The following is a 17,400-nucleotide window of genomic DNA, read 5'->3' on the forward strand; positions in this document are numbered from 1 at the left end:
GGGCTGCCTTTGCTTGTGTCTTGCTGCCCTAGCTGTTCCCATCACCCCCTCCCCCCCCCCCCCCCCCCCCCCCCCCCCCCCCCTTTGCTGGCATCTTCTCCCAAGTGTTCTACTGCTGTCCTGACCCTGCACTATAACAACAGTGATGATGGAGTCTGGTGGCTGCTCTTCTACTTCTCAGCCAACCCTGCGTATCTGCTGCTTTTCCCCTCTTAGCAAAAATTCACCTGTGATGTTAGCAAGTGTCTGCTACTGCTGATCCTATGTCTATATGTTCACCTCTGATACTGCTGCTAGTACTTGCCAACTTATTTTGCTGACACAGCTTTCCTTTCTGCAGGCTTCTGTGTTCTCTTATTCCTATGTCTCCCTCGTAACTTGTTGGATCTTCTGAACAAAACAGAAGATCACCAGTGGGTGGGGGCTGGGGTTTCATTGTGTTACAATGCACACAAACATAGTCACGTTTGTCAAAAAAAGAAAAACAGTGGTGCAGTGCTACTGATACTGACTCTGTGTTCGCTGATTACGACTCAGATTCTAGTCCCTAGAGCTCATCGATGTGCATAGTACTATCACCTTTATACAGAGAGAGAAAAATAATGAATGTGTTGTGTCAGTGTACTAAGGGCAGCCACGTTCTCTATCAGATAGTGTACCTTTTCTAAAGGCACTTGCTAGAAAAACCTGAGCTTAGTTACTTATAATCAAAGGCCAGCTCTAGCACTAGATGGGCTAAGCACCTGTCCAGGGTAGCACAAGTTTGGGGGTGGCATTAGTGCACCCCACACTGTGGCAGCCAGGCCAATAAAAGCAGGCTGAAGAAGCACAGTTCCCAAATTTGATGTAAGCTCCTTCCCCCTGGCACCTGCAAGCTGGCACTCAATGGTGTACCTCATTGCCTGCTGGCCCTGCCCTCATCTCTGTAGCGTCAACTGGCAGGAAATGACATCACATGCAACCCCATGCTAGAAGATGGAAGTAGCTGGATTGATTGGGGGGGCATGCCTGCTACATGTTGACTGCACGCAATTGATTGTGGGGGCATGCCTGCTACATGTTGACTGCATGTGATTGATTGGGGGGGGGGCGTGCCTGCATTAGGTGCAGCGTAGCACTGCAAGCCCAAGGGTGAGGCAAGAGCTGGAAGCATGGAGGGGTGCGGTGCTGGGAGACTGCTCTTGCCACAATCACCATGACTTCACTGGCTCATTGTGATGAACATATCCTCATTTTGTCTCCCTGTGAGGGGAGTCTAGTGGCTGAATGGGCATGGGTGGAGAAGGGTGGGGAGGAGAAAGAAAGGGCTCCTGCTGGATGGGGCTGAGGGGGAGGAAAGAAAAGTGTTGCTGGCAGGACAGGGGAGATTAGGGCTCATGGCTGAAGGTTTGTCCAGGGTGGCAGATAACTTTGGGCTGGCCCCTTGTAATCCCTTCAATTGCCACAGTGAAATTAGTGTTCTTGGGTTTTCTTTGTGGTGGGTTCAAAGTTATGGAATTTTTTTGTTTCTTCATATTTGTCAGGAGAAATTGTGACAGTCTACAACAAGTTAAAATGATTCCTATTAGAGGAAGCATTTAACAGGGGTCAGTGATGTTCACAGATTGTCGATTGATAGTTCTTATTTTTATAGTTTTAGATTGTATGTGTAGTGTCTACACTGTAATTATGTTTAATTGCTTTTTGTATTATCTTGTATTCATGTGTACCTTACTAAAGGGCCCTTTTACTAACGATTTGATGCATGGCAACAGGCTTACTGTGCGCCAATCTGAAACTACTTCTGAGCTACCACAGGAGCCCCAGCAGTAGTTCCCACCCCCAATGTGCGCCATTTCCGGTGCTACAAAATTATTTTCTGTTTTTGTAGCACAAATGCTTATCTGCTGGTAATAGCACGAGAGCCCTTACTGCCACCTCAGTGGGTGGTGGTATTACCCCTCCCCCAAAAAAATGGCCACGCAGCAAATGATTCACTTACTGCACGGCCATTTCTTTTGGAGAAAAAAATACATCCTTTTACCCACTGCAGTAAAAGGGGGCCTCTGCGAGAATCAAAAACATGCGCTGACACTAGCGGAGGCCCACTTTTACCGCAGCTTTGTAAAAGGACCCCTGTGTTTATTGTATCTGTATACTGCCTGATAGGCAGTCATACATTTTCAAATATGAAATGAATGACAGGGATTGTGTCCAGGGCCGTGCCTAGGGTCTCCGGCGCCCCCCTGCAGTTGGCCTCTCCGGCGCCCCCCCCCCCCCCGAAAACGAGCGCTACACTACCCGCGCTCTTCTCCCCAGATCCTTTTTTTTTGTTTAAATTTACCTCTCCGGCGCGTGGCAGCGTTAGTGAGAAGGAGGCGGCGCTCCCCCGCCCCGACGTGTCTTGACTTCGCTGTGTCCCGCCTTCTTCTGACGTCAGAAATGACGTCAGAAGAAGGCGGAACCGAGCGAAGGAAAGACACGTCGGGGCGGCCGGGGGAGCGCCGCCTCCTTCTCACTTACGCTGCCGCGCGCCGGAGAGGTAAATTTAAACAAAAACAAAAAAAAGGATCTGGGGAGAAGAGAGCGAGGTAAGCATGGTGCGGCGGGGCGCCCCCCAGAGGATGGCGCCCTCCTGCCATGCTTACCTCGCTTACCGCATCGGCACGGCCCTGATTGTGTCTTTAGTGCTCTTTCTTGCTCTGCTGCTATCATTTAGACCTTAGTCTAAAGTAAAAGTGAAAAACCTGAAAGCACAAGGCTGCAATGGTACAGTGACAGGAAAACATTTAGCACCCTTTATTGGTTGCTTTTTGAAACCTTTTCGACTGTCCTTGAACCCTGAGAAGCAAGGAGCTTCAAATATTGCTTCTACTCTGAGCACAAGTGACTGCAAAATGGTGGCTGTGGTAGCCAGTGTTGCCAGATAGTCGTGGAAAAACAAATGTGTTTTCCCTAAAAAAATACAACATAGTAACATAGTAGATGATGGCAGAAAAAGACCTGCACGGTTCATCCTGTCTGCCCAACAAGATAAACTCGTATGTGCTATTTTTTGTGTATACCTTACCTTGATTTGTATCTGCCATTGTCAGGGCACAGACCGTAGAAGTCTGCCCAGCACTAGCCCCGCCTCCCAATCACCAGCCCCGCCTCCCCCCACCAGCTCTGCCACCAGTGTTGCCAGGTGGGCGGTTTTACCGCCCAATTGGGCGGTTTTCTGCGACCCGCCGCGGGAAATTTTTGCCCGCGGCGGGTCGCGGTTTTTTGGTCTTCTTTTTTTCTTTTCCGCGGTTTTTCGGGCGGTTTTTTCGGCTGCGGGGGCGGGGTTAGTGACGTTTTGGGCGGGGTTAGTGACGTTTTGGGCGGGGCCGATGACGGGGGAGGCGGGGCCGGTGACGGCGGGGGCGGGGTTGATGACGGCGGGGGCGGGGGTGATGACGCGGGGGTGGGGGTGTCAGGGGCGGGGTTTGAGTTTGGGCGGGTTTTGGGCTGTTTTTATGCTGGATTGGGTGGGAAAAAAATTTTCCACCTGGCAACACTGTCTGCCACCCAATCTCCGCTAAGCTTCTGAGGATCCATTCCTTCTGAACAGGATTCCTTTATGTTTATCCCACGCATGTTTGAATTCCGTTACCGTTTTCATCTCCACCACCTCCCGCGGGAGGGCATTCCAAGTATCCACCACTCTGTCCGTGAAAAAATACTTCCTGACATTTTTCTTGAGTCTGCCCCCCTTCAATCTCATTTCATGTCCTCTAGTTCTACCGCCTTCCCATCTCCGGAAAAGGTTTGTTTGCTGATTAATACCTTTCAAATATTTGAACGTCTGTATCATATCACCCCTGTTTCTCCTTTCCTCCAGGGTATACATGTTCAGGTCAGCAAGTCTCTCCTCATACGTCTTGTAATGCAAATCCCATACCATTTTTGTAGCTTTTCTTTGCACGGCTTCAATTCTTTTTACATCCTTAGCAAGGTACAGCCTCCAAAACTGAACACAATACTCCAGGTGGGGCCTCACCAACGACTCAAGTGATATCAGTTCAAAAACAAGCCCCAAAATAAGCCCAATTTTTCTTTTTTACATACTGTGAAGTTTAATGATACGCTAACACTCACCCAGCTCCTTCCAACTATCGGGAGTTAGAGGAACCGGTGCTTACCCTGACCCTCTTCTGCACTGTTAGCGCCTGGTGTCCTGCCCCAGGAGACCACAATAAGCCAACTGAAAAACACTAGAGTTGTGACTCAGGCCGCTGGCAACATATGTGAGTCATTCAGCTCATGCGCTGCCAGTGCCAACCATGCCAAAAATAAGCTACCTTCTGATTTAAAAACAAAACAAAACAGAAGCCCAAACTCAAGGGGAAAAGTGGTTGCAGCTTCTATTTTAGTTTCACTTTAAAGCAGGCTAGGATTGGCTGGTTGGAAACCTGCTTGCAAGGGATTGGTCCTGCTCCTTTCCCCATCCCCCACTGGCTCCAGAGTGCATTTGAAAAGTAGCATAGAGTTCTGCTTCTCCCTCTCCAAAGAATTTAATGGTCCATAGACTTGAATAGCAAACAACATAAAACAGAAATAAGATTAATATTTCATTTCCTTTGACAATGACCCAAAGTAAAACAGCTTGTTTCACTGCATTTTTTCCATTTCATTTTCAAACAAATCACATCCCTACTTCCCAGGCACTCTCCCACAAATTGTTCTCTTCTTTCTGTCATCTTGTCATCTTGTTTCCTCTCCCTCACCATATGTCTCTTACATAAAACCCTTCCCAGTCTCTGACTTTTCCCTTTTTTGGTTCTCTATCTCTTAATCCATTTTCTCTCTGCATCATTCAACCTTTCCCTTTCCCTCATTCTCTCCCTTGATGCAGGGGCGTAGCCAGCCCTCCAATTTTTGGGGGGGAGGAGGGCAGAGGTGGATGGAGGGGGCAACATATTCCTCAACCCCTTCCCATCCCTGGTGCATTAAAAATAATACTTTGCTGGCGTGGATACCAAATCCAGCACTGTAAACACTGCAGTGGGTACTAAAATATCACAATAACTACAGATTGATCCTACACAGACTTCAGTGCTAAAAGAATACTTGATTTCTTTCATACACACAGAACCCCACCAAGTCTCAGTACTCATAAACTAAAGATAGAAATATGTAGACAAAAATTAAATTGAACTCCCAAGAAGCCAGACATTGCACGCAATGCATCAACTAGATAAAGAGAAGCAGTAATGCATGTCCCCCTGTACTGTGTAAAATATAAAAAGAGCGGGTGTAAATTTCAAAAATGTACATATTCTAATCACATTTCAAATTAAGAAACAGAAGCAAAAACAAAAAAAATAAGGTAATACCTTTTTATTGGATTAACTTAATAGTATAGCATACTGACCATTCTTGAAGAAGAATCACTAAAAACCAACCTGTTCAAAAAGGCATACCAATATGATCCATCCTAAATACCAGACAACGAAACTCTACCAAAATCAGACACTTTGTATTTCTCATTCCGGAAATGGCGACCGCCACTACGGCATAATGTAAGCCACATTGAGCCTGCAAATAGGTGGGAAATGTGGGATACAAATGCAATAAAATAAATAAATAAGAAGGTTTTGGCCTCTGAAAGCTAGTCAAAAATGTTATTAAGTTTGTCCAATAAAAGGTTTCGCTATTTTCCAATTTTTAATTTAATTTAAAAATGTTTATTTATTAACCTCTAGAACAGATTAACACAGCTACCACACTACTTTATCCTAGATTAAAAATACAATTTTTTTTCTATCTTTGTTGTCTGGCCATTTAATATTTCTAATTGTGTTGGCTGACTACGGGGCTGCAATTTGTAAATCTGCTATTGAGACAGACATGGGGAAGCCACTACTTGCTCCAGAATTGGTAGCATGGAATGTTGCCATGATTTGGGTTTCTGCCAGGTAGAGAATGACACGAGGACAAAGTTTGTCTCCGTCCCCGCTCCGTCCCCATGGGTTCTGTCTCCATCCCCACCCCATCCCCGTAGGTTCTGTCTCCGTCCCCGCCCTATCCCCACAGGCCCTGTCTCAATCCCCGCCCGTCCCCGCAGGTTCTGTCCCCGTCCCCTTCCCGTCCCCGGGGCTGTGTCCCCATCTGCAGAAGCCTTGAACACTTATGATTTTAGATTTAAATCTTTTTATTAAACTATAAAAAGGAACAATATGCTGTGCAACTGTAGTGTATAAATTACAAATAGAGAACAATAATAACAATGAGCAGCTATAATAACCCTCCTTCCCACCACCACCCTCTACCCTTCCAACCCCAACAATAGGTGATTTCTACTACACCAAGGAATCCTAATTCACACTGTTAAAATGTCCAGGGGTATAAAATACAACCCGTTCTATATGCCCTAGAGGGGAAAAATATGCCCTATAAAGCACTGTTATGGTTTTTAAATCTGTGGATAGATAAGAAATCATCAACAGTCTCAGGATTCAATCTAGCTCTCCTGTCTTCCACAGTCCTTCCTGGAATAGAAATTGTCTTCTTAGAAGATGTGTTGGTAGCAGGATGTACAGGATCTCCCATGCAAATTGTGCTAGTTGTGGCCAGTATGTTTGCTTGTTTTTCCAAAAAATCAAAATATCTTTGTAGGCATCACTTAAACATAAATAACAGTCCAGTTCATTAACAGGCTTCAAAGTAGAAAATGACACAGGGACAAAGGTTGTCCCTTGTCCCCATCCCTGTGGGCTCTGTCCCCATCCCCTCCCCGTCCCTGCATCTGTCCCCATCCCCATCCCCGCGGTTACTGTGGTTCCCCGTCCCCGTGTCATTCTCTACTGCCAGGTACTTGTGACCTGGCTTGGCCACTGTTGGAAACAGGATACTGGGCTAGATGGACTATTGGTCTGACCCAGTATGGCTACTCTTATGTTCTTAGTCCTTGATTTTTGCTTTCCTGTCTGTCTTCTCTTATCTCTCTTAACAGGGATTCCTATCCTTTTTTCCATTTTTCAGTGGCCTCCAGTCTTCTTCACTTTCTCCACTACATCCATCTGCAACATTGATCTTTTCCTATCACTTTTCTTCCATTTATTTTTCTGCCTCTCGGTACACATTTCATTTATTTTTACTATCCAGTCTTCAATTTCCCTTTAAAACAAACAAACAAAAAACCCCATCTATGTACAGCTTTCCATCTGTTTCCCTCACTCTGGCACTCCCATTCCCCTTCCTCTTCTTCTTATTTCCCAGTCTTTCACTATCCTCTCCCCCTTCTGGCCAACTATCTCCCCTCTTTTCTCTACCCCACTTCTACCCAGCATCTCTTTTCTCCCCTCCACATCCACCCTCAGCATCTTGTCACCTTCCATCCTGCATCTGCTCTCTCTCTTACTACCCCTTCCATTCAGAATTTCTCCTCTCTCTTCCCTCTTCCATCCATTTCCCCTCTCTATCTTCGCCTCTTCTATCCAATATCTGCCTTCACTCCCCCCCCCCCCCCCGGTCCCATAGCTTCGCCACTGACTTTATGTCAAATAGTTTGGATGTCTGTTTTTTTTGTCTTGCTTGTTCTCTTTTCATCTTCTTCACCATGCATCACTATTTCTTACTTCTTTGAGTCCTTTTTTTTCCTCCATCTTCTTTGTTTCTCTCTCAAACTCCTTCTCTCCCTTTTTCTGTCTCCCTGTTTCAAAATTCTCTTTCACTGTTTCTCCATGGTCTTTTCCCTCTCTCTCTCTATTCTCCCTCTCTGTTTCTATGTCTTCTTGCCTTCTCTTCTGCATATCCATTTCTTCCTCTCACCCCACTACTTCTTTCTCTCCCCGTTTCCATTTCCCTCTGTCTGTGCCTTGCCCTTCCTCCCACTCTCTCACCCTCTTTTTCTCTTTCTGGCTTCAGTTCCTTTCCTCTCTCCCATGTCTTCCATCTACTGTTTCCAATAACAGGAGAGACTTAACTGTTTCTGTGCAGAGAAAAAACCATGGCATGTTTGGGATTAAAATGACTAGATGTAATGCTGGGCCCTAAGTCCCAAGATAAAAGTTTGGCCATGCCATCCCCAGAAATTCCAAGAATTTCATTTATGTGACTTATGGAGGGGTATGGTAGTTGGACAGATTAGGAGGGAAATGAAGGAGAGACCATGAGGGGAAGAGGTGTCAGTGCTAAATTCATTATAATTGCTCTTTAATTTTGGAGTCGCAAGGCAGACAGATGACATCCTGCTGCTAACTGATCTGTTGCCCTAGCAACTGGGTAATTAAGATCCTTCTTGAAGTCTCCTCCACCTCCTTTCACTAGCAACATTTTCCATTAAGGCTAGAGAGCTCACGGGACAGGTGGGGGATCCACAGGGATAGGAGCCTATCACCTCTACAGCTGGAGGGCTTAGATAGAGGACACAGCCCATCACCTCTAGGACTAGAGGGCTAAGTTGATGGGTACAGAGAAACAGAGTTTGTCATCCCTTGGACTGGAGGGCTCAGGGGTTGGGTGCAGGGATATACAGCCTGTCACCTCTAGGACTGGAGGGCTCAGGGGATGGGTGCAGGGATACATAGCCCATCACCTCTAGGACTGGAGGGCTCAGGGGATGGGTGCAGGGATACATAGCCCGTCACCTCTAGGACTGGAGGGCTCAGGGGATGGGTGCAGGGATACACAGCCCCTCACCTCTAGGACTGGAGGGCTCAGGGGATGGGTGCAGGGATACAGAGCCTGTTCACCTATGGAACAGGGACGTAGACATGGGTGGGCCTGGTTTGGGGCTGAAGCTCACAAAGCAGCAGTGCACAAATCACAGCCGGCATATGAGAAGCAAACTTGCCTCCCGCAGTCCTGCATCTATTTATTTAAAAACTTATATACTGCACTTATCACAAATGTTCTAGGTGGTTCACAACTCTGCATACATAATGTATTCTAAAATCTACAACATACATTTAATAAAATCAAAATACATCAACACATAAATTCTTAAACATATAAAGATTCTCCCTCTCTCTGTCCCTTAATGAGCTTCTCTCTTTAAAGGGTCACCGGCATTAACAGTAATTCCTACACGCTGCCTGCAGCTGACCCAGAAGCCTTCTTTCTGCTGTGTCCCATCACCCCTCCCCCCTACATATGATATGACACAACTTCCTATTTGTGCCTGGGTGGAACATGGCAGAAGGAAGGCTTTGGGGTCAGCTGCAGGCAGTCTAGAAATCGCTGCCACTTCCCTTTTGAAGAGAGAAGCTTGTTAAGGTAGATTAGGTTGGGGGAGATCTAGACAGGAGATCTGCTAGGGAAAGGCTGGACAATGGGAGGGAGGAAGAGAAGAGAGGGAGACTTGTTGGACATGGGGAGGAAGGGAGAGATGCTGCATGGAAAGGGAGAGGGACAAGAAAAGGAGAGATGCTGCATGGAGGGGGAGAGGGGCAAGAAAGAGAGAGATACTGTATGGAGGGGGAGAGGGCCAAGAGTGGGAGAGATGCTGCATGGGGGAGAGGGGCATGAGTGAGAGAGATGTTAAATGGGGGAGAGGGGCAAGAAAGGGAGAGATGCTGCATGGAGGGGGAGAGGGGAAAGAAAGGGAGATATGCTGTTTGGAGGGGGAGAGGGGCAAGAAAGGGAGAGATGTTGCATGGAGGGGGAGGGGCAAGAAAGGGAGATATGCTGTTTGGAGGGGGAGAGGGGCAAGAAAGGGAGAGATGTTGCATGGAGGGGGAGAGGGGCAAGAAAGGGAGATATGCTGCATGGAGGGGGAGAGGGGCAAGAAAGGGAGATATGCTGTTTGGAGGGGGAGAGGGGCAAGAGAGGGAGAGATGCAGCATGGGGGAGAGGGGCAAGAGAGGGAGAAATGTTGGACATGGCAGTGGAGGGGCAAAAGGAGAGATGCTGTATGGGGGGGGGGGGGGAGATGTTGGAGCCAGGGTACAAAGGGGAGGGGTAGAGAGAAAGAGATGGTGGACAACAGGAGGAGGTAAGAGAGGGGAAGGGAAGGGAAATGGGACTTGATATACCGCCTTTCTGAGTTTTTTGCAAATACATTCAAAGCGGGTTACATATATTCAGGTACTTATTTTTGTACCAGGGGCAATGGAGGGTTAAGTGACTTACCCAGAGTCACAAGGAGCTGCAGTGGGAATTAAACTCAGTTCCCCAGGATCAAAGTCCACTACACTAACCACTAGGCTATGGGCATGGGACGGAGGACAGGGAAGGAGAAATGGACATGGGGTGGAGAGGGAGGGAGAGATACACATGAAGGGGAGTGAAAAAAGAAGGAAATGTTGGATCTAAAGGTAGAAGGGATTATTGTTGGACAATCGGAGGAAGGGAGGGAGGGAAGAGAGAGGGAGAAATGGTGAACCAAGGGGGAAGGGGGCAGGAGGGAAAAGAAAAGGGACAGGAAGATGCTGGATGGGGGGAGGGAATGTGGAGTGGAAGGGACAGCAAGGGTTCAGGGTATGGGTGCAGTCATATTCTAGCACTGGAAGGTTCAGGGAATGGATGCAGTGATACAGAGTTTGTCATCTCTAGGACTGGAGGGTTCAGGGGGTGGATGCAGTAAAATAGAGCCTGTCGCTTCTATGACTGGAGGGTTCAGGGGACAGAGAAAGTTTCATTTGCAGGTTAACAATCACTGTGGATCTATAATATTTAGTGATTGTTACTATCTAGGGAGTAATCAGTAAAATGAGGCCTTATATTTGTGCCGATCTATAATATTCATAGTGAATACCCTGAATGAACAAACCACTCTGTGCTGTCATGTGTGTTGTGTGTGCGTATATGCACTCAGCTTGCACTGCTGCAGCCCAAGACGTGTAGCACCTCAGTTTCAAGGCCTGTCAGGTTGTCACCAGCAGTCAGATCATTCTAAGGAGAACAGAATAAGGAAAGGATATACTGACAGCAGAATAATAGAGCGTGCACGGTAGGGGTAGCTGGCCTCTGACGTGTAATTTCCTCGTGATGATCGACGTGGTGTCTGGGCATGTTTTGACCATGGAGAAGATGGGTGTAAACATGACAAAGGATTGCAGGTTAAACCTGGTAGCCTGGTGTTACCTGGACTTGAGTAGAAATGTTGGCAGGAGGAATGGGCATGGGGTATTGACTTGTAATCAAGCCTCATGGATTTTATCTTTTTCACTTTTTTTGTTATTTTATGCCTCTTCTGTCCCCACCCCTGCTTCCAAACCTTCATTTTCTTGGTGCAGGATAGGACATTTTGCTGAGAAGATGGCTCTTTTTGACACAGTAATTGGGGATGAGCGACAGGAAATATCTCCTCTTGTGGCGATTGTTGACAGGTTAATTATGAGGCTGTGGGGATAAAATGTGTCTGCTCTAAAGTCTCCCCCGTAATCACAACAAGCAGAGGGAGGTGGAGGGACAGAAAACAAACAGAGCAGGTCTGAGAGCTGCCAGCTGCAGTTTACCAAGCTGAGTTATTACAGAATAGGGAGTCGTCTGGTGCCGTCTGGGTGAGGCTTAGTTTGTGTGTGCTTGGGTGAGGCAGGGAGAAAAGGGTGCCCTTAGTCTGTGTTCTTGTCTGGTTTAAGGGGTGGGGTGCCCAGGTCTGTGCTAATGTGGGGTTTAGGGAGTGGGGTGCCCTTGCTCTGTGTTAGTGTCTGATGTAGAGAGTGGGGTGCTCTCAGTTTCTGCTAGTGTCTGGTTTATAGGGAAGGGGCAGCCATGATCTATTCTGGTATAACACACAAGCAAAGGGTTAGGAATGAAGAATGTATTAAAAATACACAGTATACTATGAAAAGATAGAAAGAGTATAAAGAATATAAAATAATAGATTTTAATATATAGTAAAAATAAATAAAATCACAATTGCATGCAACACAATGTAATATATACTGTATATCAATACATATAATACCCAACTGTGTACTCTGTTCTGATAATTATTCCTTTTTTACCTTTTGATTGTACATATTTTTAGTAATTTCTTCATTCCTGCCCCTTTGCCGTCCTCTTTACATGTGTGAAGGGTTTGCCGCTCTTCACTGTTTAAGCCAGGTTGATGGACATTCTCAGTCTGTGCTGAGCTGAGGCATGGTGTATATGCCGGCAAACACAGCGAAGGTGACACCGAAGATGATATAAAACAAAACGGCCAACGGACTCAAAGAATTCACATCAGAAGTTTTATTCAAAGTATGCAATGGACTTGACACAAATCGTGTTTCGACCATTTTGCTGCTATTATAGAAGTGGGTTCTCCTGTGTTTGATACACAAGAGACTACAGTAGGTTCTTACTTTCACATACTGTAGAATGCTGAGAAGTTTAACATTTGCACTTTACAGGGACTCCTGAAGCAGGCCTCTGTGTCCGAAACACAATTCTTGTTGAGTCCATTGCATACTTTGAATAAAACTTCTGATGTGAACTCTTTGAGTCCGTTGGACGTTTTGTTTTATATCAACTTTGGTGCCACCTTCGCTGTGTTTGCCTGCCTGTATTGACCTGTGCGAGAGTCTTTTGTTCTTTTGTGCTTGTCAACGGTGTATATGCTCCCATATGAGCTGGTATGAGTTCCTGTTTTGGCACAAGTGTGCCTCTACTCACTGCTAACCACTGCTGTCTCTTTCTCAGGGAAGGAAGAGTACACGGCTACCTTTAAGGGCAACGAGTTCTTCTGCTACGACCTGTCCCACAATCCGATCCAGAGCAGCACGGATGAGATCACGCTGTCCTTCCGCACTCTGCAGCGCAACGGCCTGATGCTGCATACGGGCAAGTCCGCCGACTACGTCAACCTGTCCCTGAAAAGCGGCGCCGTCTGGCTCGTCATCAATTTGGGCTCGGGCGCTTTTGAGGCACTGGTAGAACCTGTCAACGGCAAGTTCAATGACAACAGCTGGCATGATGTTCGCGTGACCCGCAACCTGCGCCAGGTAAGGGACCGCTCTTCCCTCCTACACTGGTGGAGAGCAGAGAGTTGCGTAGGATATGGGCATGGACACACACACTTATGGCGTCCTGCGTGGTGATATCTGTTGTTGGGTCACATGAAAACAACGTGAAGACTGTGTCTATAGTACCATGTGCACCACTGGCCAATCTGTAGTCATATGTGGTCTATTCACCAGTCTGCAACATAGGTTGTTGATGGTTGGCAGAACTGGATGGACTATTGAACAGTCATTAACTCACATGGTGGACACTAGCTAAGACAGTGACACCATCTGAGTGACCTCATCTGCATTATCCAGCACGTACAGATTCTGTCCATTATATAGGGAGGTAATGATGATTTTGAGGGTTTATTATTGCCTTCATCCGTGGAGCCCAGGCAACACAATCCTGTCTTGGTCACTATTCCCCTCCCTCCCTTAGTAGGTCAATATTTTGATTCTGTGAACTATTAATTCAGTCAGTGGTACACATTTCCTGTCTGATATGCACTGCCACTTTAATTTCACAGCTAAACTCTTAGGATTAAGAAAGCGAGAAGTCCAACATGTCTGCTACCTCCACATCCTGAGAGGTGGCTGTGGTCTCCCAGGGACAGGAAATGATACCATCCCAGTTGTTCTTTAGTAAGATAGGAAAGGGAGGGGGAATATAGGAAGCATGTTTGATCCAGTCCTGGGCTTACCTCATTGCATGCAAGGACTTATGATTTTGATTTCCCCATGGATTCCCTAAGAAAAGCAAGGCTACAAGTCCCTGCATTCATTGGGGTAAGCCCAGGGCTGCATCAACCCTGTTAGACGAATCTGGACCAAGTTGGCAACCCTACACCTGCCCCTTGCCCACCTCTTCTTATCCTGTAGGCGCAATGCATAGTGCTTGTTTTGCTCCTACACTCCCTCCCTCTGTAATTGTTCCCCTCCCCTCGCCCACCTTTCCTCCTCCTTCCCTGTGTTACTCTCCCCCTCCCCTTGCCCATCTCTCCTCCTCCCTCCCTCTGCCCCTCCCCTCACTCCTCTCCTCCTCTCTTCCCTCTGTGTTACTGTTCCCCTCCCCCCTCTGTGACTGTTCCCTTCCCCTCACACATCTTCTCCTTCATCTCTCCTCTTTGAAATCTGAGGGCAGCCTGTACCCCCTATGCAGAACTATGGATTTTCTGCACAGGTGGAAAGTATGGGCCAAAAAGGGGTATGCATTCCTCCAAGAAGGGGATTTTGTATTAAGCTGACCTCCACCACTGTCTATCAGGCATGTTGTGACTATATGGAATCATGTGATGCTGCCGAACTAGTCACAGTGTTGTACTTACTTCATAAAGGCACAGAAAAGGTCCAGGGTACTGTGGGGTGGTCTAGTAGGAGTCATCCCAGGTGCTTCACTACCGGCAGTGATAAAGGGATTTCGAGCAGTCAAAAGCCAAAGATTAGCTTACAAACGCTTGCTTCTCTTTGCTTTGCTTTCTGAAACATTACCGGAGCAATCGCTAAACCCTATTCTGAACTTACATTTGTGTCTCAAATTATCCTCAAGTGCAACTCTTGCTCAGGAGGGATTGTTCGAAAATTGTTATGAGTGCTCAAAGCATCTCCACGTGAGTACCAGCTCTTGAGTGAGATTTAATAAATGCTCAAGGGGTATTGCAGCTTCTCCCCCAAATTATACAGCCCAGGGCAGGAGGCAATTAGCACTAGGCAATCTTAAGAGTGTCTTCAGGAGCATTTATAACCCTACCATACCCCAATCATGAGAGTCTAAGCAGCCATTACAATCAAAGCCAAATACATAATATCAAACAGCAAAAATCTCAACATGTAAAAAGAAGTACAATACAATACAATAATCATACAATCAGAAAAGTAAAGTAATCTTAAATGACACTTAAAAAGCTCAATCTCCAGCGCACCCCTTGAATGAGCAGCCAAGACCAAGCTCGAAAGCGTATCCTCTGACCAGTATGATACCTATGGAGAAAACAGTGTTTACCATGGGATATCAGGCATCTCTCCCTGTGCAGTGGACTTTCAGTGTCTCCCATACATGCCACAGGTCAGAGCTGGAGTGTTTATCTCTATCTTACAGGAATTAATGAATGGGGGGGGGGGGGAAGTGTATCAGAACATCTCGACCAACTTACATCTGAGAATGGTAAAGGGTAATGGTCTTGATATACCGTTTTTCTGTGATACAGCCAAATGTTAATGAGTGCTAAGGGGGTATTGGGGCATTCCCTGTGTTTGAGCTCAGAGCATTAGACATATGTAACCAGAGAGGGATGGAAAGCAGTGCTTTACCTCCCATGCAACAGCTTAGAGTGAGCATAATGGTGGGGGGTACAATTCAGAGCAAGTGTTAATGAGCTCTAGAGGGTATCTGAGTATCTCCTCCATCCTTCATCAAGGGTCAGGAGGTAATCAGTGCAAGATGGGTACTAGAGTTTACTCACTCCTTACATTTCCCTTCTTATGCCCCTTCTCTCCTCCTTCCTTCCCACTTTATTACAATTCCCCTCCCCTCACCCATCTCTTCTCCCTCCCATCTCTGTTACTGTTCTTCTTCCTCCTTCTGTGTTACTTTTCATCTCCCCCCTCCCCTCTGTGATACTGTTCTCTTCCCTCTGTTACTGTTTTCCTCTCTTTTCTTTCCCCCCTTTGTTACTGTTCTAATTCTCTAGCCCATGTCTTCTTCTCCTTCCCTCTGTTACTGTTTCCTTCTCCTCACCCATCTTTCCTCCTCCTTCTCACCCATCTCTTCTTCTCTCTCTCTCTCTCTCTCTCTCATGTACTGTTCCCCTTCCCTTGCCAGTTTCTCCTCCTTCCTTCCCTCTGTGTTATTGTTCCCCTCCCCTCACCCATTTTTTCTCCTTCCTTCCTCTGTTATTTCCCCTCCCCTTACCTGTCTGTCCTCCTCCCTACCTCTACTGATCCCCTGCCATCACCCATCTATCTTCCTCCCTCCCTTTGCTACTGTTACCCTTCCCTCACCATCTCTCCTCCTTCTTTCACTCTGTTACTGTTCCCTTCCCCTCACTCACCTCTTCTCTTCCCTCACCCTGTTACTCTTCCCCTTCTTTCCCTCACCCGCCTCTCCTCCCTCCCTCTGTTACTATTCTCTTCCCTTACTCACCTCTCCTCCTCACTCCCTCTGCTGCTTTCCCTCCCCTCACCCATCTCCCCACCTCCTTCCTCTCTGTTAGTGTTCCCCTCCCTCACCTGTCTCTTCTTCCTCCCCTTCTGTGCTACTGTTTCCCTCTCCTAGCCCATCCCTCTGCCTCCTTCCTCTGTTACTGTTCCCCTCCCCTTGCCCATCTCTCTTCCTCTTTCCCCTCCATGTTACTGTTCCCCTGTCTTCACCCGTCTCTTCTCCTTCTTCCCCCCTCACCCACCTCCCTCCCTCTGTTACTCTTCCCCTCTCCTCGTCCATCTCTCCTGCTCCCTCCCTGTTTGTTATTCTTCCCCTCCCCTCGCCCCTCATCTCCTCCCTTCCCTCTGTGTTACTGTTCTCCTCCCTCCTCTGTTCCCTTCCCCTCACCCATCGTCTCCCTCCCTCTTTTACTGCTCCCCACCCATCTCTCCTCCTCCCCCTCCCTCTGTTACTGTTCTCTTCTCCTTGCCTGACTGTCCTCATCCCACCCCTCTGTGTTACTGTTCCCCTCCCCTCGTTCACCTCTTCTCTTTGTTCTGTAGTATTTCTGCTCTTTCTGAGAGATCTCCTGAGAGTTCCTTCACTTAAGCCTGATGTAAAATCCATACCTGCAGGAAAGGGGAAATTTGCCATTTTCCATTTGTTTGATTTTTGTTAACACTCTTTGTTCATTTTCCCTGACTCTTTTATCTGGTGTTCAGAGTCTAACATGGGCAGACTGTGAGGTCTGTCTCAAGTGTTCTGCGGGTTTCAGATTTGAAAAGCGAGTGTCAAAGAGGGATACACACATGCACATGCATACACAACACTGGGGAACACTAACTGACATATGGGGGCACACGCACATGTACTCAGACCAGTCTCCGGAGAATGCATAGAACAGACACACATTCATTAACATACATGCACGCGCATACATATTACAGGGAGATGCCGACACACAAACCATGCAACATGTGGGAGAACAGGCCATTTGCATATAGATGGGCACAGTGGGGGCACACTGAGAAATAGAGATTCGCATGCACTGAGTGTGAAGATCATGCACAGCCAGGGAAAAACACACTCCACACGTCCAGCCATATGGAGTGGAGGAGTTGCCTAGCGGTTAGAGCATTGGGTTGATAACCAGGGAAACTCACTTCAGATCCCACTGTTGCTCCTTTGTGATCTTGGGAAAATCACTTAACCCTCCATTGTCAGGTACAAATTTGGAAAGGCAGTTTTATAAATAGGTGCATTGCAGTTCTTTGTGCCTTGTGCACTATTTTGTAAGCATGTAACTGTAAGGGGTTTGTACACACATGGAAGAGGCGTGAGCATGTCTCCAAATTACACGTGCAACTTAGAGAGTACTATGCT

General features: G+C 47.0%; 1 protein-coding gene across 24 annotated transcripts in view; it reads left to right on the plus strand.

Moving 5' to 3' along the window:
* The window catches only part of NRXN2 (neurexin 2), a 1,346,335-nt gene that overhangs the window by 322,305 nt on the left and 1,006,630 nt on the right, over positions 1-17,400 (plus strand). For 22 of the 24 annotated variants that reach the window (XM_030218496.1, XM_030218492.1, XM_030218493.1 and 19 more), the window contains one exon: positions 12,577-12,878. In XM_030218496.1, the coding sequence (XP_030074356.1) occupies positions 12,577-12,878 (302 nt within the window). The remainder of the gene's footprint in view (positions 1-12,576; positions 12,879-17,400) is intronic. The other 2 variants (XM_030218500.1, XM_030218501.1) reach the window with 2 other exon arrangements.

This window comes from Microcaecilia unicolor, chromosome 11 (genome assembly GCF_901765095.1).
Source record: "Microcaecilia unicolor chromosome 11, aMicUni1.1, whole genome shotgun sequence".
NCBI lineage: Eukaryota > Metazoa > Chordata > Amphibia > Gymnophiona > Siphonopidae > Microcaecilia > Microcaecilia unicolor.